Consider the following 25681-nt stretch of genomic DNA (forward strand, 5'->3'; position numbering starts at 1 on the left):
TTGATTTGGGGTAAATCATTACCTGTCCTGGGCCTCATTTTCCTCATTTGCAAAAGTGTTTCTCTAAACTTCCTTATGGTTCTGTAATTCTACATTTCTAATTGTTGCCATCCCGAGAAACTTTATTAAAGTTATTTTACTATGACCTAGAAGAGATTGTTAAAAATTTTCCAGTTTTCTGTCTTTGCTCATGATTTTCCCTATGTCTGGAAATCCCTCTTTATTTCCATAGGTCCATTTCCTTTCCATCCTTCAAAGTCCAGTTCAGATTCCCTAATTTCCAATGCTGAACTTAATCTCTCCCTTTGTGGAATATTCACAGCACTCTTAAAACATTTATCGCTTTCAACTCTCGTTTAAGGTTGTCGCTGTACAAGACTGCTCTGTGTATAAGTTCACTGTGGGCAGGGACCATTTCTGATCCTTCTTTGTATTCCCCACAGGATCTGTTCAGCTCCTGGGACACAATAAGTAGTTCAACAAATATTGCTGAGTGAATGAATAAAATGGAAAGCAATTTTATCAGAGCTAGAGCTTCTCCTCCACTCTTATTACCTTAATATTTAGGGTATGCTTACTATTATTATTTTTCGCTCTTTAACATGGAATGTGTGTGTGTGTGTGCAGATTGTATATTAAGAATCCTATGGCATCAACAAAATCCTGCAAGTTTATTTATTTTTTTATTGTGAAGATTAGATTGCTTAAATTTTTTGAAAACCCCTGAACTAAACTTGTTGCAAATAGCAAAGCGTAGTTTCTTTGCTGTTTGCAGGGTGTGCCCGTGCCTCCTTCAAAGGACTTGATATTACCTTGATGTTTCCTTGAAGACAATGGTCTAAATCTCTGCCAGAAGGATCGTCAGTAAACAGTGCAAATCCAGACTGTGCAGGCTTCCTCATTCCTGTATCCTGGTTCAAAGTATTCAAAAATTCTTCCACTGTGGTGGATGCATCAAATCCAACTACCTAAACAGAAATAACAAAGTTGTTCTCTTAATAAAAAAGTGTGTACACTTCAAACTTCGATTTCCAGGGGGAAAACCAGACACACTTGATGCGTGATTGATGGTAACATATATTTATGTAGGTGCTTTAACTTTTTTCCTCCCAAAGTGCAACTGGAGAAAATTAATGTCACCTTAGTCGTTAGCTTGCTGTAAGAATTCATAAATTTCGGCTACAGCGAATTGACATGAATTCAAAGTAAGATCATTTGACAGCTGTAAACATCCTGCAGAGATATTATGCCTATCCATTAAAAGCAAACCAAGAACTACAGTACAATATATAATCAGTAGCACATGAAAAAAATAACAAGAAATGCACTTAAACAAATGGACTTTTATGCATTTAATGTTTGATTCTTTAATAAGCAGTTAAGTATCTGAGTTCCGTGATAAAAGGCTGATGGCGACAAAGACTAATTGCTAGTTTTGGAACATGGTTGCTTCAGTTAATAAGCAAGCATCTAGGTCTGAGAGTTGGGAGGGCCTGGATGAGTTTTCCCAGACAATTTCAGAGATTTGGAGACTTTAAAGAGACTGACCTTGTACACACCCAATGTTAGCTATTATTTCCTCAGTAGCAGGTGCACTGGTGGCTTCAAACCAAAGTATTCTTGTTTATCTCCATCAGAATTGTAATGGCAGTGAAACTCCTCCCTTATTTGGTTCAATATGGATTTATTTTTAGTGTGAATTCTTTTTAGGAAAACTGTTTCAAAACTCAGCTGTTCTGATAAAAAGATTTCATATATTTTGCATGTTTATCGTTGCCAGCTGCTGACAAAGGTAGGTAGACAGTCTCACTTCCCTGTTGCCCAGAGGTAACACATAGGACTCTAGGCTAGGCATGTTTTCTTCAGAGTACAAAGTCTAACCTACCTGATATATGCCGTTCATGAAGTGCACGGGGATGCTGAAGGGCAAAGAATGATGATAAGGATTTCGAAGAAGGGTTGAAAGAATTTCCATTCTTGAGGGTCTTGCTTCACGATCTCCATTTTGTTGTGTTCTTTCTACACATCGCTGGCAATAAATGGCATATTTTCCAAATTCTGTCCTATAATACAAAGCTTAAGATAAAGCCTAATGATAAATTTAATTAAGACAACCTAAAATAGATGTACATATAACCATTAAGAAAGCTTTCCTGGGTGTACATTACTACACTGTATTATGCTAATTTTGACAGTAACTTTTTGTTTTGAATGTAATATTAAACCTCTATAACTTTTCTCAAATTTTAGCTTTTTTCCCCTTTTTGGGGGGCGGTTGAGGTGGGGTCCCAATTCAGCCCATAATACTACCTCCTACTGGTATTTACTGCACCTCCCAAATAAACTACCTCCATTCAAATCCTTATCTCAGCGACTGCTTCCGGGAAAACTCAAATGAAAGAAATCTCTAAATAATAAGGACTCTTCTGGGAAAATAAAAAAACACACAACCAAATTACCCCGAATATACTTTTTTTTTTTTTGTAAGGAGTGCACAGCTCATAGTGGCCGATGTGGGGATCAAGCCGGCAACCTTGGTGTTATTAGCACCACGCTCTAACCAACTGAGCTAACTGGCCTCCCCTGCCCTAATATACTCTTGATATCGACACTTCAGGGCATTTTTCCATGTATTATTCTCTCTTCACATGTGCGTCTCCTCACAGTGATGACAGGGGCTATGCTTTATTGATCTTCTTATCCTTTGCAGGCAGTGCCTCGGATGTAGACACATCAATGCTGCTTTATTTGCTTAGGTCAGTGACATTAGTTCTTGTTCCAGTTTCCTTACTTTGCCACTGACGGAATCAAACTTCCCCACAAAGCATCCTTCATCTTTATCATACTATTACAGTCACAAGATAAATTTTATATTACCAGCCATTATATAGTCAACATATAATAATTGTTTCGACAAAGATAAAGAAAAGAATTGTATAAAGAATAGTATAGGATAACATAAGAAACACACGAGGTAGCAGAGTTCTATTTGGAGGTTAGTGCTTGACTGCTAAACAAGATAACAAAATATCTTTAAACAGAAATAAAAATATATTTTCCTTCTTTACCTTAGAAAACATGCGTGTCTTAAATTGTGAAGCTTTAAACAAAACATGGGAGTAAATAAATGTAACAGCTGGATAGAAATCTTATTTGACCTCATTTTTATGTATAATATTTGTTCCGTTAATAAAGGAAGATTGATAACACCTCTAAATATATTTGTATTCAAGTATCTTCTAGGCAGACTTTAACATGTCACCCTTTGTCTGAGTGATTTGTTAGTAACTGCGACTGAAATCATATGATATTGATCATAGACCCTAAAATATATTAGGAACTACAGAATATTTTTCTACTGCTTCAAAGTTGTTTTTTGTTTAATTGTGCTTGTTTGTTTGATTGTTTTAGTGCTAGTCTATTTGAGCAACCTAACATGAACCTCTTGGACAAAATGACCCTGATAACCCATTGGCTGGGTGTCCTGGGTACCAATGTAAGAAAGCCATTGTGACAGTTGGATTTTAAATGTATTTTTTGAGGGAATAAAAATTCTGAAGTAATTCAGATACACACAAGGATAAAAGGAGGGAAGACCATCAGGGAAATTTTCCACATAAAAGAATTCAATGTGGAGAAAAACAGTAATACGGAAAACTAAGGAAACAAAATAGTTGCTGTTATAACAATAACTAATAAGTCATTCATGCTTGAATTGTACATAGACTTTTCATTAAAAAATATTCTTTGCCACATTTTAAGCTTTCATTGTAATCTTCCATGAGAGATTTATCATAACAAAGGAAATATTTTCCAAGTTCCACAAAAATGATAACCAAAGGTTTCCTGTGCCAAAATTTGTTTCACACATTCTTCCATAATATATCAGGCAGGTTACTAAATACTTATGACTTATTGCAGACTAAGAGGTCACATAAATGGGTCAGCTGGCTAGTTTTCTGCACACCTGGAATCTGCATTCCTCTTTAGGTGAAGCCTGAGGAGCCACAGGAAAGGGTGATGAGGAAGGAAGAGCCCCACACAGAGCGCCAAGAGCTGCCAGGCCTGGGCAAAGAGAAGCAGCATAGGTTAGACATCACTTGGCAGTCAGAGATCCACGTCAGAACGGTGTAACTGACAGAAGTGGGAAGACTAAAGGGATGATAATCTTTCTTGACCCCAAAATGTTTTTGTTTTGTCCACATATACATTATCTGCTTCCTTAGAGCATGTATAATACTCTAAACATAAAAACTCCACCGTGGGTCAGATGCATAATCCATCTAGTATGTATACCATTGTCTACAACTGAGGTACCAAAAGATATGTAGATACTGGCAGTCCTTTTTGACATCACACTCAAAGACTTAGGGACATTGCTCCTTTTTTGTTTATTTACATATTTACTCCTTCATTGAAATATAAGTGGCTTTGAGAAAGGATAAATCAAAAACAGTAAAAAATCATGTACCCCAAAACAAAAATCAATATACTCACACAGATGTATATAAATAAGGGGCAAGTATGCAAATATTAACAGAGATTATCTTTAGGCAATATGATTTTTACTTTTCCTTTGCAAAGACGTCTACTGTATTTTTAGTAGAGTAGAGGTATTTATTATAGGAAAATAATAAACCTAAATGTATAGTAATTGATATTAACGCGATCATTAATGTTTTTAGAAATGTTGAAGAACACGGGGGAAATGATTGCTCTATAGTTTTAAAATATTAGTATGCACACTGTAACCGTAGTGATGTGTAAAACTATGAAAGTGTATAAATATACACACATATACATTTCTATAAAAACATACATATATATACACATAACCTGAAAGGATACATATCAAAATATTATAGCTATTTTTCCTTTTCCTACTTTCTGTATTTTCCAAATGTCTATTGAATATGCATCATTCTTATAATTAGGACAACAACATCATTTAAAATTACATGTATATGTATCACTATATACCTGCAATGGTCCTGGTTGATTCTGTGGCTGTCTCCGTCTTGTCTGTTTAATGAGCTGACAGAAAATTTCATTCTGTAGCTCAGGATGTGTCAGACAGATTTGCAAAGCACTCTGGGCTAGAGATATGTGGTAATCAATTGCAGGGGAGTCAACTGCAGCATTTATAAAAAGCTGGCAGGTCTGAATGAAGAAAAAAAAAGATAGCCTCAAGGTAAGAAATGATTAGGTTTACTCTGCATGAATTACATCAATTGTCTTCTTAGCAAGTTTTTGTTTAAAAGGATGAAAATATATTATGATAACACTAATCAAAAGAAGTCCGAGTAGCTACGTTAATATCAGACAAAGTAGATTTCAGAGCAAGGAGTTCTGCCAGAAATAAAGAGGGCCATTTTATAATAATAAAGGGGTCAATTCATCCAGAGGACATAACAATCCTAAATGATTATGTACTGAATAACAGAGCTTCAAAATATATGGGGCAAAAGCTGACAGGACTGCAAGGAGAAATAGCCAAATGCATAGTTAGAGTGGGAGATTTCAATACCCCTTTCTCAGTAATTGAGAGAACAAATAGAAAATCAGTACGGATCTAGAAAACTTGAACAACACTATTAACCACCTTAACCTAAATGACATAGAAAACTCCACCCAAGAATAGAATATGCATTCATTTTTAAGGGTATATGGGACATTAGTGAACTCTTGTCCTCCAGACTATAAACTTCATAAAGACAGGGACTCTGGATTATATATCTTTGGATTCTTCACACAGCATAAAGTGACAGAGTCAATGTTTCATGAATGAACAGATTTAAAATTTGATTAAATATCTATTAAGAAAGATTAAAGGGAAGTATTCATAAACACCAATGGTTGGCTTTAATCATTGTGTTGTTTTATAGTAAGTAGTCTTTGTCTCTTCTGAGGACAGAATATAAGCAAATAAATTTACTCTCTAACTTAAAGCGTTGCTGCCCAAGCATTACATGAAATACTTAATACGAAAAGATTTCTACCATTAAATCTTATCATGTTAAAGAAGTACCCATCACTATTTTATGGAAGTTAAAATATGTCAAGTGCCTCTTCCGAATCTATAGAGATGACTGTCTACTTAATAGTTAATAATATTAATAGATATCCTAATATTTAGCCATTCTTGATTTCCTGAAACAAATCTCCTTTAGTCACGATTTAGTATTCTTATAATATGATGCTGGATTCTGTGTACTAATGTTTTATTAGATTTTGCACAAAATGCTGTGTTTGTATAATCATTTCTGGGGCTTGGTATCAAAGTAATACTCACGTCATAAAAGGAATCTAGTGATATGATGATTGAGAATTGCTTCAAAATAATCCAGTGTGGGTGGGGAGAATAAAACAAAATTGGCCATGTGCTGATGACTGTGGAGCTGGGTGATGAGTACCTTGGACCTCATAATATGTTCTCTATTCATATATGTTTGAAATTTTCCAAAATAAAAAGTAAAAGTGAAAAACAGAATTTGGGAAATTCCTTCTTTTCTATGCCTTGTGACAGTTTAAACAGCATTGAAATTATCTACACTTATAAAGTTTAATAAATTCTTAGTTTAAATTTTCATTCTTCCGTGGAATCAAGTTAGGCCCTTTATATTTTGTTATAATGTTGATTACTTCATCCCAATTTTCAAATATATTTGCATAGAATCTTTCTTGCTTTCAGTATTTGTGTATTCTACAGGTGGGATATTTAAAATGTTGCATTATGGTAATTTTAAAACATGAACAAAAGTACAGAGAATAGCATAATGATCAATTTTATGTACTCATCACCAAGTGTCAACAATTATTAGCATTTTGCCAAATTTTTTTCATTAAATCCTCACTCTACTTTTTTTTCTGGAGTATTTTAATGTTATCATGTTGTTTTACCAATAAATACTTCAGTATGGACCTCCAATTGATAAAGATTTTTTTCCCCATAACCACCAGGTCATAGCACCCCCACCCAAATTAACAATAATTCCTTAGTATTATGTAATAAACAGATTTTTTTTTAGATTTTTTTTTTTTTAATTGGGGAAGGGGAACAGGACTTTATTGGGGAACAGTGTGTACTTCCAGGACTTTTTTCCAAGTCAAGTTGTTGTCCTTTCAATCTTAGTTGTGGAGGGCGCAGCTCAGCTCCAGGTTCAGTTGCCGTTTTCTGGTTGCAGGGGCACAGCCCACCGTCCCTTGTGGGAGTCGAACCAGCAACCTTGTGGTTGAGAGGATGCATTCCAACCAACTGAGCCATTCCGCATTCCGAAGCTCAGCGGCAGCTTAGCTCAAGGTGCCGTGTTCAATCTTAGTTGCAGGGGGCGCTGCCCACCATCCCTTGCGGGACTCAAGGAATTGAACTGGCAACCTTGTGGTTGAGAGCCGTGCTCCAACCAACTGAGCCATCCTGGAGGCAGCTCAGCTCAAAGTGCCGTGTTCAATCTTATTTGCAGGGGGCGGAGCCCACCATCCCTTACAGGACTCGAGGAGTTGAACCGGCAACCTTGTGTTGAGAGCCCAGTGGCTCATGTGGGAATCGAACCAACAGCCTTGGGAGTTAGGAGCATGGAGCTCTAACCGCCTGAGCCACCGGGCCGGCCCCAGATGACTTTTTTGAGATGAGAGGCATGTAGGCAAGAAACAGCCAAAGAAAGACAAAAACTGAGACTCTAAGAGACTAAGGGAAAATGAAGTACCAAGGTTCTGGTGTGGAGTCGAAACCTGAAGCCATAGAAAGTACAATGTATTTGGAGACTGAAGAAATGGAGGAGAAAAAGATGAAATAATGTCTGTTGGGGAGAGATATTTGAGGTGTTCATGTCTGATGCCCTCTAATTTTCTCAATGAAATAGAAGGTAAGTTTGTTATGAGGAACACAATTGAGTAGGGAGTTTGAGGGTGAACGTGACCAAAGAAGCAAAAGAAGAGACAGTTGGCTCTGAAGAATGAAGACCACAGATTTATATGGGCTCCAGTCCACACGGTTGTTTAATGTTCTCTAGCTGTGCAGATTGATTAACGTGGCAGCAGACAAGATAGCAGCATTGATCTAGGTTGAGGTTAGGGTGGAGAATGCATGGAATGTTGGGTCCCAAGGAACTATGAGTACTAATGAAAAGTAATCTAGGCTGGATAAGAAGGAAGAAAAGTTTCCTTGCTCTTTCGATTTTTACCATGCTCTTTCGATTTCAAAAAATAATAATAATAAATGGCTCAAAACAGAGGTCTTAGTGAGGATGAAAAATGGAAGAGTAAGAAAATAAGACAGCTTGTAGGCTAAGAGAATATAGTTAAAGAAAGAGATATGAGAATTTAAACTTTTAGAGGTGGTGTACTTATAAGGAATGGTGACATCAGGGTGTGGACATGGGAATGGGAAGGTGAAGCAGACTAGAGGTGAAGCTCACTCGTATTAAGAAAGTCAGGAATCTTAAAACCATGGCATTGGTGTGGCAAGTAATAATAGTCATTCAGCATACTGGTAAGATTTGATGTAGAGAGAAAGGATGTGAGTTGGAAGCCTTAGTGAAATTTGAAGAGTTACCAGAAACTGATTGATGACAAAGATGGCTGGATAAAGAGTGATATAGTTGAATGACAAGTTTCAAGTGCTCAGGGATTTCTACTAGAAGTTGAATGATAAGAATTTGAGGGTAGCATTGGAGAAGCAGAAGGATGTTGAACCCTCTCCCAACACTGAGGTAGGTGTGATGTGTGAAAGCCTTCCACTTGAGAGGTTAATGGGGAAATGACTCTTCTGATATTGTTTCACATTGCCCAAACCATACATAGTTTATTTCAGTAAATCCAAAATCCTTACTCAAAAAATCAAATTAAATTCACCTAACTTTATTGCAGTGGATTTTCTTAATAATGATAATCACATTTTAAATTTTCTTGGAAAGACTAAAACTTGCTAACCTAAATTATTTATTTTTTCCAATTAAAAAAATTTTACAACATACAACTCCATACAAAATTTTACCTTAAATAATTTAATAGCCTCTGTCTGTAGAGCTTCAGAAGGTAGTGTTGTCAGAGGGGAAACGATTCCTTCCTTGCTGTGACACAGTGTAGGATGTCTCCATATCTGAGAGGCTAAATACAGAAAAATATGAATAGAAAACAGAAAGGATCACTTATTTTGGCCTCCCGTTTACTAACCCATTAGAAATTAGCTCATTCAGGCCTGACTCACCACTTTAAGTCATAAAGGTCATGAAAAAACCTTTGGCAACATTATTTTACTTCATTTTCCAGGCCATTTGGATTCTCATGTTTCTGCTTTGGATAAATTAAATCTAGAAAGTTTGGTCCTAAGAGTCCTGGCTGAAAAGAATCTACCAGGGCACTATTATGTTGCTTAAGTATGCTAAACATTGGGGATTCAGGTAGGGAGATGACTATACATGAGAAGGAGAGAAAAAAGGTCTGGAAAGGAGAAGGCAAAGTAGGAGGAGATAGAATGATACAGAGGAACTTGAATATATTCCTAAAAATCAACATTTATGAAATTCCTATGTTGGATACTGAAAATAAAGTGTGATCTCTGCAATTAGGTAAAGCATAACATAGAATCTAGATTCTCAATGGGGAAACCTTAGCCATAAAAAAATCATTAAGATGCAAAGCAATAAATGCCATAAAAGAGTTAAATGGCAAAGTGCATTGGGACATAATTTTAACATTTATTGAATACCTTTTATGAGCCAGATCCTGAGCTGGAACGGGCTGGCTGGGGGAGCTCCTAAGGTTGGTTGGATTTGTATCAGGTTGGTGAGGAATGTGAAGGAAGGGGAGCATTTCAGACAGAGGAGTAATATGAGCAAAGGCAGAGGTGTCACAGGATATGGCATATCTTGGAATGATGGTATCCCTGGAGCCTAACAACCACAATGAGAATCCTAGCCCATGACAAGCAAAGACAATGAAAAGGTAGATACACTGCAGAGAAACAGGAACCACAAAGTGAAAACTCCATTAGACTACAGGGGGTTAGGGTCCATTTCATAAACCATAAAGTCTTATATATTATAAACTTACAAGGTTCCCCTTCAATATTCAGTAATTTGCAAACCAGTTGTTCAAATTCTGATCCAACATTTACACTGTTACTTCCAGCTGCAACAGTCAGATGATAAAGCCAAGTGTCCTTAAAAAATATTAATAAAGATGTTAACCAAGATATAATTTTTGATGAATTAAAAAAACCCAACTTGCATAAACAGTAGAAAACTTCGACACTAAAAAAGAAACACAAAAACTTTAATTTTTAAATAGTAACTAAAAGCCACTTAGTCAAAGAGTTCTGAAGCAGACTCACTTGAATTGTGCTCATAATACCTTTCCCCACTGTTCACATTTTTATTACTTTATACAGATGTTTCTCAGAAAAGCATGGTAAAATTGAGGAAAATAATATGATGTTAAAACACTAGAATAAATACAACCAGTGAGTATTTCTTTAAGAAATACCATAAATTCTATCAAGTTTACAATCTGACTCCCAGTACATACAAATAACATACACAAAATACCGAGGAAATCCAGAAACTTTAAAGAAAATAATATCGAGAACAAACTTACTACAACACAATAAAGGCGATATAAGCAAAGCCCACAGATAACATCACACTCAATGGTAAAAAACTGAAAGATTTTTCTTTAAGATCTGAAACAAGACAAACTCTTGGCACTTCTATGCTACATAGGACTGGAAGTACCAGCCATAGCAATAGGGCAAAAAACAGAAATAAAGGGCATCTAACTTGGAAAAGAGGAAGTAAAATTATCTCTGTTTGCAGATGACATGATCTTATGTGTAGAAAATTCTACAGATTCCACAAACACATTGTTAGAATTAATAAAAGCAAAGTTGCAGGATACAAAATCAATGTACAAAAGTCAGTTGCATTTCTATACAAGTCAGTTGCATTTCTATACACTAACATTGAATTATCCAAAAAGGAAATCAAGAAAACAACACCATTTACAATAGCATGAAAAAGAATAAAATAATGAGGAATAAATTTAAACAAGGAGGTGAAAGACTTATACACCGAAAACTATAAAACACTGATGAAAGAAATTAAAGCAGACAAAATTAAATGGAAAGACAACCAGTGTTCATGGATTGAAAGAGTTAATATTGTTAACTGTCCTCATTACCCAAAGCATTTATGGATTTAATGCAATCCCTATGAAAATCCCACTGGCATTTTTACAGAAATAGAAAAAAACAACCCTAAAATTCCTATGGAACCACAAAAGACACCAAATAGCCAAAGTAATTTTGAGCAAGAAAAACAAAGCTGGGACATTACACTTCCCGATTCAAAATATATTACAGAGTGACAGTAATCAAACCATTTGGTGCTAGCATAAAAAAAGATACATAAGCCAATGAAACAGAATAGAGAGCACAGAAATAAACCCACGCATATACGGTCAACTGATCTTTGACAAGCATGCCAAGAATACACAATGGGGAAAGGATAGTCTCTTCGACAAACAGTGTCGAAAAAATTGAACATCTGCATGCAAAAGAATGAAATTGAACCCTTATCTTACACCATCCACAAAAATCAACTCAAAATGAAAGAAAGATTTGAACATAAAAACTATAACACTCCTAGAAGAAAACATAGGGTCTAAGCTTCTGGACATTGACCTTGGCAACGATTTTTTAGATATGACAGCAAAAGCACAGGCAACAAAACAAAAATAGACAAGTGGGATTACATCAAACTAAAAAGCTGCTGCACAACAAAGGAAACAATCAATCAAATGAAAAGGCAACTTTTGAAATGGGAGAAAAACATCTGCAATCCATTTATTCAATAAAGGGTTAATATCCAAAATACGTAAGGAACTCTTAACAACTCAATAGTAAAAAAATATCAAACACACACACAAAAAAACCCACAATCTAATTAAAAAATGGGCAAAGGAACTGAATAGACATTTCTCTAAAGAACACATACACATTGCCAACAAATTTATGAAGGGTCCTCAACATCACTAATCATCAGGAAGTGCAAATCAAAACCATAACAAGGTATCACCTCACACCCATTAGAATGGCTTTTATCAAAAAAAAGCAAAAGATAAACGCTGGTGAAGATGTGGAGAAAAGGGAACCCTTGTACACTGTTAATGGTAATATAAATTGTTGCAGCCACTATTGAAAACAGTATGGAGGGTACTCAAAAAACTAAAAATAGAACTAGCATATGATCTAGCAATTCTACTTCTGGGTATATATCCAAAGGAATTGAAATCAGAATTTTGAAGAGATATATGCACTCTCACATATATTGTAACATTATTCATAATAGTCAAAACATGGAAGCAACCTAAATGTCCATTGACAAATGAGTGGATAAAGAAAACATGGTATATACATACAATTGAGTAGTATTCAGTCTTTAAAAAGGAGGAATATTTTATAAAAGTTGTTTATGTATTAAAGATATAGTAGCCTTTAAACATTTTTGTATGTTCCTTTTAGTTATATTTCTGATTTTATTTGACATAAAGAAGTATTTCATTTTTTTGTAGTCAAATCTATCAACCATTTTTTACTGTGATTTCCTACATTGCCTTTTTTAAAAGAAAGTACTTTCTATTCAGAGATCAGACAAAGGCTCCTTTAAAAATAATTTTATTTAACTCTTTAAATTCATCTGCAAATTATTTTTCTATATGTGTGAGACAAACAAAATTAATGTTTTGTTTGAGGAGATTAGGTAATTTCCTCAATATATGACACAGATAATACCATGTATTGAATAGTCCATTACTTCCCCATTAATTTGTGATGCCTTTTTTAACACAAATTAATTTATATACTTTTATATTACATTAACTTTTATATTTTTATATATAGCTATATATATGTGTGTATATATATATAGCTATAACATATATAAAACACATTTTTCAATTTTACCTAAACCAAAATTTTGTTGAAAATGAGTCAAAATGTAAGATGGAGGCTTTAGATTTACCCCCAAAAAATCCAGTCTGAGAGATCCACATTTTGAACATAAGGTTCCTTTGTCCTATACCTTCATGCACTAATTTCAGCCTTGACTACTTTTATCAATAGGATTGAAAAATGACACATTCACATTTGAACAAGGCTCATTTCCAGCGATATAAAGAATCTGAAAATAGAGCTGAAAATCCTCAGCCAAGTTTGCTTCCTTGTTTCCACAAAAATGATTTGAAAATTATTACCAGTACTTAATGACATTAATCTACATCATTCTAAATCAACCAATAAGGCCTTACATACCTTTTCATGCTTGGATCCAATTAGGAGGTAAGTTGGCCCTTGGTCTTTGGGGTGGATCACAATGGTGTAATGTGTGGATAACAGACTCCTCCCACTGGCTTCATAATCTTCATCTGAATCACAAGATCTGTCAACCTCTTCAACTTTAGCCTCCCAGAGTTTGATCTGACCTAAAGGAAACTAAAGTAAATGTTAGTAATTGTGAGGAAGGCACTTTCTAAATCTTTTCCTAGTAAAATCTTTCATATTCCTTTTCATTCTTTTTAAAGCATACCTTTTTATTTTGTTATTTTTTTTATTCTTCAATTATAGTTGACATTAAATACTACTTTATGTTAGCTTCAGGTGTGCAGTACAGTAGTGAGACATTTATGTAATTGATGAAGTGATCCCCCTGACAAGTCTAGCACCCCTTGGCACCATATATAGTTATTACAATAGTATTGACTATATTTCCTATGCTGCACTTTCCATCCCTGTGACCATTCTGAAACTAGCGATCTGTATTTCTTAATGCCTTCACTTTTTTCACCCAGTCCCCCAACCTCCCTCCCATCTGGCAGCCATCAGTTTTTCTCTGCATCTATAAGTTTGTTTCTGTTTTGTTTGTTAATTTATTTTGTTCTTTACATTCCACATGTAAGAGAAATCACATGGTATTTGTCTTTCTCTGTCTGACTTTATTTCACTTAGCATAATACCCTCCAGGTTCTTCTGTGATGTTGCAAATGGTAAGACTTCATTTTTCATGGCTGAATCACATTCCATTGTATATATGTACCACATCTTTTTTATCTAATCATCTACTGATGGGCACTTATGCTGCTTCCATTACTTGGCTATTGTAAATAATACTGCGATGAACATAGGGATACATATATCTTTTAGAAGTCTTCTTTTTGATTTCTTCAGATAAATACACAGATGTGGAATTGCTGGGTCATAAGCATAAGTTTTTTGAGGAATTTCCAAACCATTTTCCATCATGACTGCACCAATTTGCAATCCCACGACAGTGCATGAGAGTTCCTTTTTCTCTGCATCCTCACCAACACTTGTTTTTAAATTAATTGGTGATAGCTGTGAGGTGTGAGGTGACATTGACATCTCATTGCATTTTCTGATGATTAGTGACATTTAGCATCTTTTCATATGTCTATTGGCCATCTGTATGTCCTCCTTGGAGAAATGTCTGCTCAGGTCCTCTGCCCAATTTTTCCAATTTATTTTATTTTATTTTTAAAAATGCTTTTATTAAAATATAGCTAACATGCACTACTGTATTACTTTCAGGGGTACACCATAGTTATCCAACATTTATATACCTAAAGAAGTGATCACCATGAGTCCAGCAACCATCTGACACTGTACCATGTTATCACAATATTATTGACTATATTCCCTATGCTGTACATTACACCCCCATGACTTATGTGTTTTATACCTGGAAATGGACCTCTTATTCCCCTTCCCTTTTTTCCTGACTTTCTAAATTTTTCAATTACAGTTGATATTATTTTATATTACAGTTAATTTTATTTTATATTAATTTCAGGTGTACAGCATAGTGGTTAGACATTTGTATAATTTAAGAAATGATACCCCGACTAGACTAGTACCCACCTGGCATTATACATAGCTATTACCATATTTTTAACTATATTCCCTGTGCTTTATAAACATTGTTTTGAACTCTATATCTGGTAGGTTGCTTGCCTCTATTTTGTTTAGTTCTTTTTCTGGAGGTTTCTCCTGTTCTTTCATTTGGGATTTTTTTTTTTTGCTTCCTATTGGCTGCCTATCTGTTTGTTTCTGTGTATTAGGTAGATCTGTTATGTCTCTCAGTTTGTGCCAGATGGCCTTAGGTAGTAGGTGGCCTTTGGGGCCCAGTGGCACAGTCTCCCTAGTCACCTGCTCCGGATGCTCCAGGAGTGTCCTTTGTGTGAGTTGTATGTTTCTTACTGTTATTGTTGAGCCTTGGTTATTATTGGCATGTCAGTGAGTGGGACTGATCCTCAGGATGATTGGCTGTGGGGTTTCGCCATATCACAGCTTACAGGCTTCTATGCAGGGAGCTTACCCCACTGAGTGGGATTTGCCCCAGCAGGCTCTGGTGCCTATTGAGACCACCCTTTGTGCCAATTGGGTGGTGCTCTGCTGTTGTCTGAAGCCAATCTCCAAGTATGTTGGGTTTGGGGCCTCTTGCACGCCCAGGTCACCCACTGCATGTGACCAGGCAGGGACTACCTGGTAGGAGCTACAAAGCAATCCATTGTTGTTCACTGCCTGTGCTAAAGTTGAAGGCACATTGGAGAGGCCACGCTGCGAACCCAGGACATCTGCCACCAATACTGTGCCTAGGATAGCTCCACCATATGCCAGGACACCTTGAGTCCTGCTGCTACTTGCCAACTCCTTTAAGGTTCGGCCACTGAGAAAGCCTCGAATAGTACACAAGTTGGGTGAGGCAGGGTCTCAGGGAGCCACTAGAGTGGGAAGAGTTGTGGTCACCAGGTTAATGTAAATTCTGGTTTGGCGCCAGTACAGAGCCTGAAGCTACTCAGCAAAAGTCTCAGAGCACACCGAGGCCAGTCACCGCCTGCCTAGGGTTTGTAGGACTCTGACAGTTTTCCAAGAAAGAGTGCAATGCAGGTGGGGCTGGCTGCTTTTGGAGAAAGTGCGTCTGGCATTTGGGGGGTAGTGTGGAGCGGGGTCCCAGTGAGTCAGCAGGGCGGCTCATCGGAGCTCACCAGACTAATCAGATTCAGACTTGTCCATGTGGGGGCGGGCTCAACACAGGAAAGATGGCTTTCACCTGCCAGCTGTATGGGAGGAGGACCTTCTCACAGGGAAATGGCAACTGTCCTCCAGTGTTCAAACCAAAGCAACACAACTCAGTCTGACTCCTGTAGGTTTCCAACACCTTCCTGAGTTACTGTCCCTCCGCTGGAGTCCAAGGTGGGTGCCGGGGAGTGAGCGAGTCTGTGCGCAAGCCCTTTAAGAGGACGCTTGGGTTTCCCTCAGCCTTCCTCCCACTTGGATGGTAGGAATCCCCACTGTTTTTCACAGCCAGAAAAGGGGCTCTTCTTCCTGGTACCAGTACTCTGGACTGGGGAGGCTGGTGTGGGGCTAGAGTCCTTCACTGCTCTGGGGGGAACCTCTACAGCCGAGATATCCCTCCTGGTTCTCACCCGCCACACCGAAGTTTGCGGTTAGCCAGTTCTGGCTCTCTGCCCCTTCTATCAGTCTCGGCGTGGCTTCTTATTTATATCTTTAGTTATAAAACTTCTATTCAGCCAGACTTCAGATGGTTCTCCAGGTTGACTATTCTCTAATTTAGTTGTAATTTTAATTTGTTCATGAAAAGAAGCAGACACAGTGTTGATCTACTCGGCCATCTTGGATCTCTCTCTGTCAATTTTTTAATTGGATTGTTTGTGTTATTGGTGTTGAGTTGTATAAGTTCTTTATAAATTTTGGAAATTAATCACTTATCAGATATATCATTGGCTAATATCTTCTCCCATTTAGTAGGTTATCTTTTCATTTTCTTAATGATTTCCTTTTCTGTGTACTTTCTAGTTTGATATAGTTCCATTTGTTTATTTTTTTCTTTTGTTTCCCTTGCTCAAGGAGATATATTAGAAAAAATATTACTAAGAGCAGTGTTGGAGAGTTTACTGCCTTTGTTTTCTTCTAGGAGTTTTATGGTTTGGGGTCTTACATTTAAATCTTTAACCCATTTTGAGCTTATTCTTGTATATGGTGTAAGAAGGTTTTGATTACTATATCCTTGTAGTATAGTTTGATATCAGGTAGTGTAATACCACCAACTTTGTTTTTCTTTCTTAAGACTACCCTGACTATTCGGGGTCTTTTACAGTACTATATAAATTTTAGGATTATTTGTTCTAGTTCTGTGAAAAGTGCCATTGGTATTTTATAGGGATTGTATTGAATCTATAGACAAAGCATAACTTTTTTAAATAAATGCCTAAAGACATTGCTTTTCCACATTGTTGAGAAAGCAGTAATCACAACCAAAGTGTACAATGGTAATGTAAAAAAAACAATTTGAATACTAGACATTTAACTTTTGTGAAAAAAGCAAGAAGTTAGTTTACCTAGTCAAGCAATTATGTAACTCAGTCAAAATATTCATTTGACTTTTTTTCCTTATAGAATTGATTTGATTAAGGTATTAGCTCAAAAGGACAAGTATAGACATAGCCTCAATACTATTCATAGAAAAAGTAACAAGTTTAAATAACTGGCGCAATGAAGTGTGATTAACTATCACCGTAAACCCCAATAAACGAGTGGTGTTCAGAGGGTATTTATTAACATATGTACACATAATATATCACAAAACAATGTCATGATTTCATCCATCTTAATTTAAGGGTTAATATAAATATAAAACTGATTTATATTTAATTTTACCTAGTCGTTTATTGACAAAAACAATTATATCTGCTGTGTTGAATATTTATTTAAAACTTTTGCTTTATTTAAGTGTATTTATTCCCAGAAAACACATGGTCTGCTTCAGATTTACAGCTTCTGAAATATCTGATCAGGTTTGCAATTGCAGTCTGAAAACATTCATTCTACAAAGGACACTTACCATCGTACATTTTCATGTTCAGGCCCAGAGTTCAGTGCTTTTTCCACCTACATTTTACATTCCATCTACATTCTCTACACTCTTTTTTCATCTACAGTCACATGTGTGAACTCATCCAAGTTCATTGCTTTAGTCAGCTTGTATTAGCTACGTCCACATTTATAATTCCAGACTCAGGATTTCTACTTAGATGTCTGATAGCATCTCCTACAACCTGCTCTGAGGCACAGCCTTCCCCATCTCAGCTGTTGGCAACTTTGTTTTTCTTGCTATTTTGGCCAAAAACCTCGGCATAATTACTGACCTGTTCTTTCTCTCATACCCCATACCTTTTCAGTCAGCAAATCTTGTCAGCAAGACTTTCGGAATATACCCAACATCTGGTCATTTCTCACACTCCACTGCCACCACAAACCACAGTCATCTCTCACCTAGACTACTAGAACAGCCTTCCCAACTATTCTCCTCCTTATTCCCTTCAGATTGCTGCTGGAGTTCATTTTAGACATAAGTTAGATCATGTCACTTCTCTGCTAAAAAATGTCCAAAGGCTTCTTCTCATCTTACGTGGAGTAAAAGTCAAAGTCTTTACTATGATAAGGCCCCTTGTGATTTAGTCCATTACATCTCTGATCTCATCTCTTATGGTTCTCTTCCTAATGGACTCCAGGCCAGTCACTCTGACCTTCTCACTATTCTTCAAACACACCAGCCATGCTTCTGACTCAGGGCCTTGGCACTTGCTGTTCCCTCTGCCTGGAATGGTCTTGCCAGAAATATCCACATGGCTGCTCTTTTGCTTAGTTCCTGACCTAATTAAAATGTCAGCTTCTCAGTGAGGTCTCATCTGGATGTCTTATCTAAAATGCAATATTATCTGCCTAGTAGCTGACTAATAGTAAAAAATTAATTCATTTAATTACTGTGTTGTCTTTCATGAGAAACATGTCTTTTTCCCCATTAAATTAATAATTATTTTCTGAGGAGTTACTATGTGCAAAGCACTACTCTGAGCACTGCATGAAGAAAATTTATTTTGTGAAGGAAAAATGCAAAATTAACTCATCTATACTTTCAGAAGAAGGCAGTAAAACAAAAGCAAAATATTAGGACAGAAAGTCACTAATAAAAAGCAAGCTTTAAAAATGGGATAAAGAAAATTAATTATGCTATGATAATACATGACAATTATGTGCTTTAGGCATATCTAATCATATAAAACTCAAGGTTCCATCCACCCCAATATTTAAAGATGACTGTTCATTTTACCAAAGAATTCACCATAGCTCCATAAACAGTGAATAGACCTAGTGCTTTTAAATATTTTGACTGAAAAAAAAAAGACACTGATACAGATTAAAAGCAGATTGTTTCTGAAATAGCTATAGAACAAAATGAAGTAGGCCTATACTAATTCACATGCATTCTCAGTACTTTTCCAGTAATTATAATGGATCTATCTACTCATCTATCTGTATTCTTCTGACTTGTTTCTTCTGTGACCAATGCTATCCATTCTTATTAAATAATAATTATTATGAGTGGGAACATTTAAGATTGAGTCTTGGCAAACTTTAAATTATTTTCTATTTATAAAGCACATGCTTATTGTAGAAACTTAGTAAGTTTGGGAAGTATCAAAATAAAAAAGGAAAAAAATCATCTATAATTCTACCATCACAGATAATTACTCAACATTTTTGTATAGTTCTTTCTGATCTTCTTGTTAGGCATATTTTTACATGGATATGCCAGACTGAGAATTATAAACTCAGCATCCTAACCACCCTCTTTCAAAGTCACCCGTAATTGCAGATGAGAAGTTGGGAACTATATTTGTCAGAATCCCCTTTCTGTATGGTTCTGAGTTAGTTTGCCTATGAGACAGTTTGCATGAAATGGGAAAGTCATCGTGCTCCTGAGACAGTTGCTGTCAGGTACCTGGGCTGATGTGAGAGTCACAGAGGCTTGCTTCCTGGTAAACTAAGGACCAGCTGCATCAGTGCTTTGGGTTCAGATCTTCAGTGTAGGCTTCTCAGGCCTCCAGTGGCAGCTTCCCTGACCTCTATTCCCCCAACTTTTTAAAAAGTTATACCTAGAATACACAGAGTAGCTTCTATTTTCCTGACTTGTAATTTAGCTGGGATTATACTGAATGTATAATTTTATGTTGTGCCTATTCATGCAGCATTTTTATATGCGCATATTCCCACATTATTTCAAAGACATCATTTTTAATGGCTGCCCTGTGTTCATTCCCATCCCCCGAGCAATACTGACAACACTGGCATGCATCTGAAATACAGTTACTCAGAACTGAGAGTGCATATTGAACAGAGAAATACTAACTGACCCATGGGGTCACTGTACCAAGAACTTTAGTCTCATAAACCCAGTCATCAGTCACAGGCTACTATTTTGTGGATCAGTATTTTATGTGAGTATTCTTTGCCCAGGATGTGTCTATTTTTATAGTTCCAGTAACCCAAAGGTGACATGGAGTATCCATAATGATAATGGGGCATACATTTCACCTTTGGAAGATATCCCATCTTTTTACTCTGAAAGTGACGATAGATAACTCAAGTCTATCTAGGAGACTAGTTGAAAAAATGAATAAACAGGAAAAAAAATAGGTAGATGGATAGATACATAGTATGTAGGGATTTGAGGGCCTGGGACAGGACTAGATTCTTTTCCCTCCCAAGACCTTCTTTCTTGCTTGCTGTTCCCTTCATTCAACCTTATCTAGTCTGTCAGAACTGGAAAGTATGAGAAATTGATAGTTGGGAGTGGAGTATAGGAAGAGTTTTCTCCTTCAGGAAAAAACAATGCATTAATCAAAAGTTGCTAAGACTTATAATTAAGAACCAAGACTCTTGTAGGTATACGATTACCTCAGTAATAAATTTTATGCAAAATTTCAACCTTATCAAAAATTCTAAAGTTTTAGCTAGCAACTGAAGAGTGATAGGGAAAATTTTTTTTAACACATAACAAACAAAACATTTCTCTAGTTACCTATTAAAAATACATACATACCTTATCTTCTTGACTGCGAAAATAATATAATGTTTTTCCCAGAAGTGTACACCAGACTCTCTTGGAGTAGCCATGTTTTACCTGAAAACATATTTCAAGGAATTAAAAACATAGCTCAGAACTTTGATACCTTAAAATATAGCATATATACTCTATTGGAAGCTGCAGGTATCCAGTTTGCTCAGGGTATAAGTGATAGTCCAACGAAACTGTCCTGATGCTGTGAAAGATTTACCTGTTACAGCGGTAGCGTGGTATGTTTTGTGTTAGTGTTCATCAAACATTTAATAAATGTTTGCTATGTATCAAGTACTACACCTGGGATTGAGGATTCAACGATGGATAAAACAAGATGCCAATTTCACAAGTATATTTCATCATTTCCATATTTCCTAGTTTTCTGATAACCTTGTGGTTCTCTGGGTTAACACCGTACCTTAGCAATGTGAAGGTTAAAACCTAAACATTCTAGAGATTTCCAAAATGTAGAAGATTCATTCCTTCGAAATGAATTTGATGTCTTCTTTAGAAGGATTTTTACAAAATAATAAAATAATATTCAAAGCTAATGTTATATATTTAGTACTTCCTATGTCAGGAAATATGTTAAGTGACTGGGACAGAATTTGAATCTAGCTCTTGACTTTCTAAGCATTTTTGATGGAAGACATTTTACCAAAATTTTGACTGAGTATTATAGGTTTTTCATCATTTGGTGGCTTTTTGAAGATCCTTACTGTGGCTTCCCCCTTGCCCCAGTCCTGCCCAGGTACAGGCATGGAAGACGTTTGCCAGTCAGTCCCAACTATACCCTCAAGACGAGAAAAACACCAAGAACACCATTCCCACCAGGGAGCAGATTTACAACAAGCTCTGGTGCCCCAGACCTAGAATGTGGGGTACCCGGTTGAGCTTACCCTATAATCCCACTACCCTGGTAGCCCTGCCAACTTCTGCCTTGAGACTAGACCCTCTCTTGCTGTAGTTAGAGTGCGCTCAATCTGGAGAGGCCCAGCACCTGGAAACCAAGACACTAGACAGTAAAACTAAAGCCCAACATTCTGTTTGTCATCCCTGCCCATGGTAATAAGTATTAAGGATACAAGTGAAGCAGGAAAGGAGAAGGAAGTGCTTGGGGGAAGAGAGGGGTGAGTTTTACAACTTAAAATAAGACACTCAGGAAGGCCCTGCTGACACCTATTGAGTCAAGCCCCGAAAGAGATAGATGAGCTACGCAGACATCTGAAAGAAGGACACTCTGGGCAAAGAAAGCAGCACGTCCCAAGGCCATGAGATGTGTGTGCCGGAGACTGAGCAAGCGAGGAGAGAGGTCATTAGGGAAGGGGCGGAGTGTGAGAATGGGGGGCACACATATTTTGCAGGACCCCTACAATGACGTATATTGAAATGGACTGTTCTGATAGTAATGCACTGAGAAGAATACAAATGATTGCCTCTATCGATTTTCCAGTAGGCAAGTCACTATAGTAGAAAAGGCCTGGGTTTTGAGGTCCAATGGACCAAAGGTTAAATACCAGTTCTACCATGTACCAGATGGACATCCTCACACAACTAACTTAAGCTCTCAGCTTCTGTGGGTAACATGGGATTACTGTATACCTCATCGGGCTATCATGACAACCAAAGGAGAAAAATGTAAATAAAGGATAATAGTAGTTACTCAATAAATGCTTCCTTCCTCACTATGCAAAAGGAGAAGTAAAACACATGTTTCATTTAAACCCACAAACACAGCCAGCTTTGGGGCTTTTAGAGCTATGGTTGAAGCAAACAACTCAACCATCTCAGATTGAAGGATTTAGAATGTTGCTTGAGGGGAAAAAAATGTTTCATTTGGCAAGACATGTTTCAGTTTAATTAAATTTAGAAACATATATTACAGACAAATATCCTGGAAGTTTTAAATAGTTTGTGTGATGCAGTTTTTTTGTTTGTGTGTTTTTTTCTCCTTTTCAACAAATTCCAAAAAGAAGTCTCATCAAAACTGGAGTATAAGGCATCTGGTTGTAGAGAACATTATTTTGAAATGATTTATCTTTAAAATAGAACAATGTGTACTTTTGAAGAACTAAAAATTAATGAAGACCTCTGCCAATTCACTGCAAAAACTGTGTTTTAAAAATGCAGTCTATCTTCATTTGTAAGTCTGATTATATTAGGATTTCTTGAAAGTGACTTACTCTGAAAAATTCCTAATAAAACAAATCATACCAGAAGAACCCTCATGAAGATTTAAAGGCAATCTCAAACGTCAAGCCTTTGGCAAACTGAATAATTCAGAGAATAATATTTTGCCTTGCATCCATAACAACGATACTTCTTATCAGTTCTGTTTGAAACTTGGAAGACAAACAGTGTATCGTATCCTGATTAGCCTTCGTCAATCACACAAAACACAAGCTCCCATGGTCTTCCCTCCACTCCTATATCCTCACGCCTGTAGCCTTCTCTACCACAAATCCTGCCACCAGCCTTGTGAAACTCTTGTGGTAGTAATAGCTAGCATTTTGGAAGTGTTTATGCTGTGCCAGCCACTGTTCTAAAGAACGTTACCTGCTTAAATAATTCACTGAATTCCCCCAACAACCCGGGACATTGGCACTGTTATTTCCCCCACTGTACAAATGAGGATGCGAAGGCACACAGCCTGGAAGAAACATATTCAAGGTCACACAGTGGCAAGGGTCAGAGACAGGATTTTCCCCCATGCTCTTGCCCTCGCTCTTTGCTGCACTGCCTCTCTACATCCTTAACGCACAGTTCCTTGTTCTCTTCATGTCCAATAACCTTTGCGATCCCTCCATTTTCACCATCCATCGGCTCGGCCACACCTTGTCCTTTTTTCTTCCCTAGGAACCGCTCCACTTCTGAAATTTACATTCTACTCTCCCATCTCAACCTCCTCCCACCTCCTTCTCTCCTCACTCACACCACTCAATTCTTAACATCGTCATTCAGAACTTTGAGTGTCCTAATCCTCCCATTTTATTCCAGTTTACCGGTTCCCCACGGCCTCTCTTCCTTCTCCATCAATCTTGGAACTTGTGTTTGATCACCAAAGAACTCTTATTCTAAGGCCTGTGATTATGCTGCATCCCTATGCTTCTGACAAATCCACCCAACAAAATTCCATCTCCCTTTGCTTTTAAATAACCGGGTGGAGAGTATGGAAAGGGAGAGAAGGTTATGGTGGGGGGCAGGGGTGGTGGGTGTTAGATGAAGTAACAGTAACCAGAATTAATAACTGTAAAAACTGGGTGATGACTGTCTGAGGATTCGTTCTATTATTCCTTGTACTTTCACATATGTTTGAAAATGCCTATCATAAAATATTAATTTTAAATCATCATCTTGATAAATATGTCTAAAGCAAGTAAAATATTAATTGTAGAATGTAGATGGTAGAATAGGGGTAAGCACTGTAAAATTCTTCTGAGTTTTCTACATATTTGAAAATTTACATAATAAAATGTTAGGCAAAAATCACTATCCTCACATCAATACAATGTAAATTATCTGCTCCTTCTTCTGGGCATTTGAAGACATTAAAGAAAAATAACCAATATGAACTCAAATCACTATAGTCAGATGGGCCCTCAGTAATTCATCAATCCTATGTTTCCTTGGGTACGGTGTCCCACTTCCCTGAATGATTACTGTCAATCCTTCCCTGCGCCCAGTAAATAACTTTGTTTATGGCATAATCTTCATCAAGAAAACTGGGGACATCAGACATGCGCTCAGTCAGTGCCCCACAAACGTAGGTATTCATTCTTCCTCACCTTCCTGCCAGTCCAGCCCTCCCACTGTGCCTTCCCACATTTTAATATCTCAGCCCATTGCCTAACATATGGTAACTGCCCAATACATTTTTTTAATAAATGAATTCTTATATAGAAAATGTTCTTCCTAAGCAGTAAACTAAAAGTGAATATCCAGAATCAAATTAGTCAAGTTCTTAATATCTACCTACGTATTTCTGTACTTAACAACAATATGACAACTGGGGAAAACCCTCCTCCCCTCTAAAGTATTCAATGCTGTTCCACAGTATCTCAAATTGTAGCCTGAATGTGAGCTTAGAACGAGTCACTCAGAATAACTGAGGGATGTTTTTCTCTTATAAGGCTCTGAGGGTGAAAATATGGGCGTGGACAAGGCTTCATAAATGGTAAGAAGAAAACCTAATAAGCACCCTGTCTGCAAACCCTAGTGGTTTAGTCATTTGATAATCACATCAACTTACTTATACTCATTTCAAATGTAGTTGTGAAATGAGAAGCAGGGAATAGCAGAAATATAACATGAGCGAAAATTAATAAGCCATGCTGATAAAGTAAAAACAAGCAAACAAACAAAAAAACTAATTGTGGGAGAAGTAACAAACCTTCAGCCATGGAATCATATTAAGCTCTAAGGGTTTGCTATACATGGTCCTTGAAAGAGGGGGACAGCTAGTCATTATAAATTATAAAAGCATGTGATTCAAAGTAGCACTGTATTCACTGGTAAATATACATTTGCACAGTACCAGGGAGTTCTCTAACCCATCAGTAACTGAAAAAACATTTTTGTGGTAATGTAATATTTTGGGGGGAAAAAACATAGGTCATTGCTTTGTTGAATGTATTGGTGAATTATTTCTCTTACTTTTGGAATAGCTGATTAGTCTTTATAAATATTAC

General features: G+C 36.8%; 1 protein-coding gene across 3 annotated transcripts in view; it reads right to left on the reverse strand.

The window, feature by feature from the left end:
• The window catches only part of PLEKHH2 (pleckstrin homology, MyTH4 and FERM domain containing H2), a 91816-nt gene that overhangs the window by 19695 nt on the left and 46440 nt on the right, over positions 1-25681 (reverse strand). For 2 of the 3 annotated variants that reach the window (XM_081067927.1, XM_081067929.1), the window contains 8 exons: positions 20976-21056; positions 13307-13486; positions 10051-10159; positions 8993-9105; positions 4981-5160; positions 3968-4065; positions 1886-2063; positions 813-968 (listed from right to left, as the gene is read on the reverse strand). In XM_081067927.1, the coding sequence (XP_080924053.1) occupies positions 813-968; positions 1886-2063; positions 3968-4065; positions 4981-5160; positions 8993-9105; positions 10051-10159; positions 13307-13486; positions 20976-21056 (1095 nt within the window). Of the gene's footprint in view, positions 1-812; positions 969-1881; positions 2064-3967; positions 4066-4980; positions 5161-8992; positions 9106-10050; positions 10160-13306; positions 13487-20975; positions 21057-25681 lie in introns of all 3 variants that reach the window. The other variant, XM_081067928.1, reaches the window with a different exon arrangement.

This window comes from Rhinolophus hipposideros (assembly GCF_964194185.1).
Source record: "Rhinolophus hipposideros genome assembly, chromosome: 12".
Taxonomy (NCBI): Eukaryota; Metazoa; Chordata; class Mammalia; order Chiroptera; family Rhinolophidae; genus Rhinolophus; species Rhinolophus hipposideros.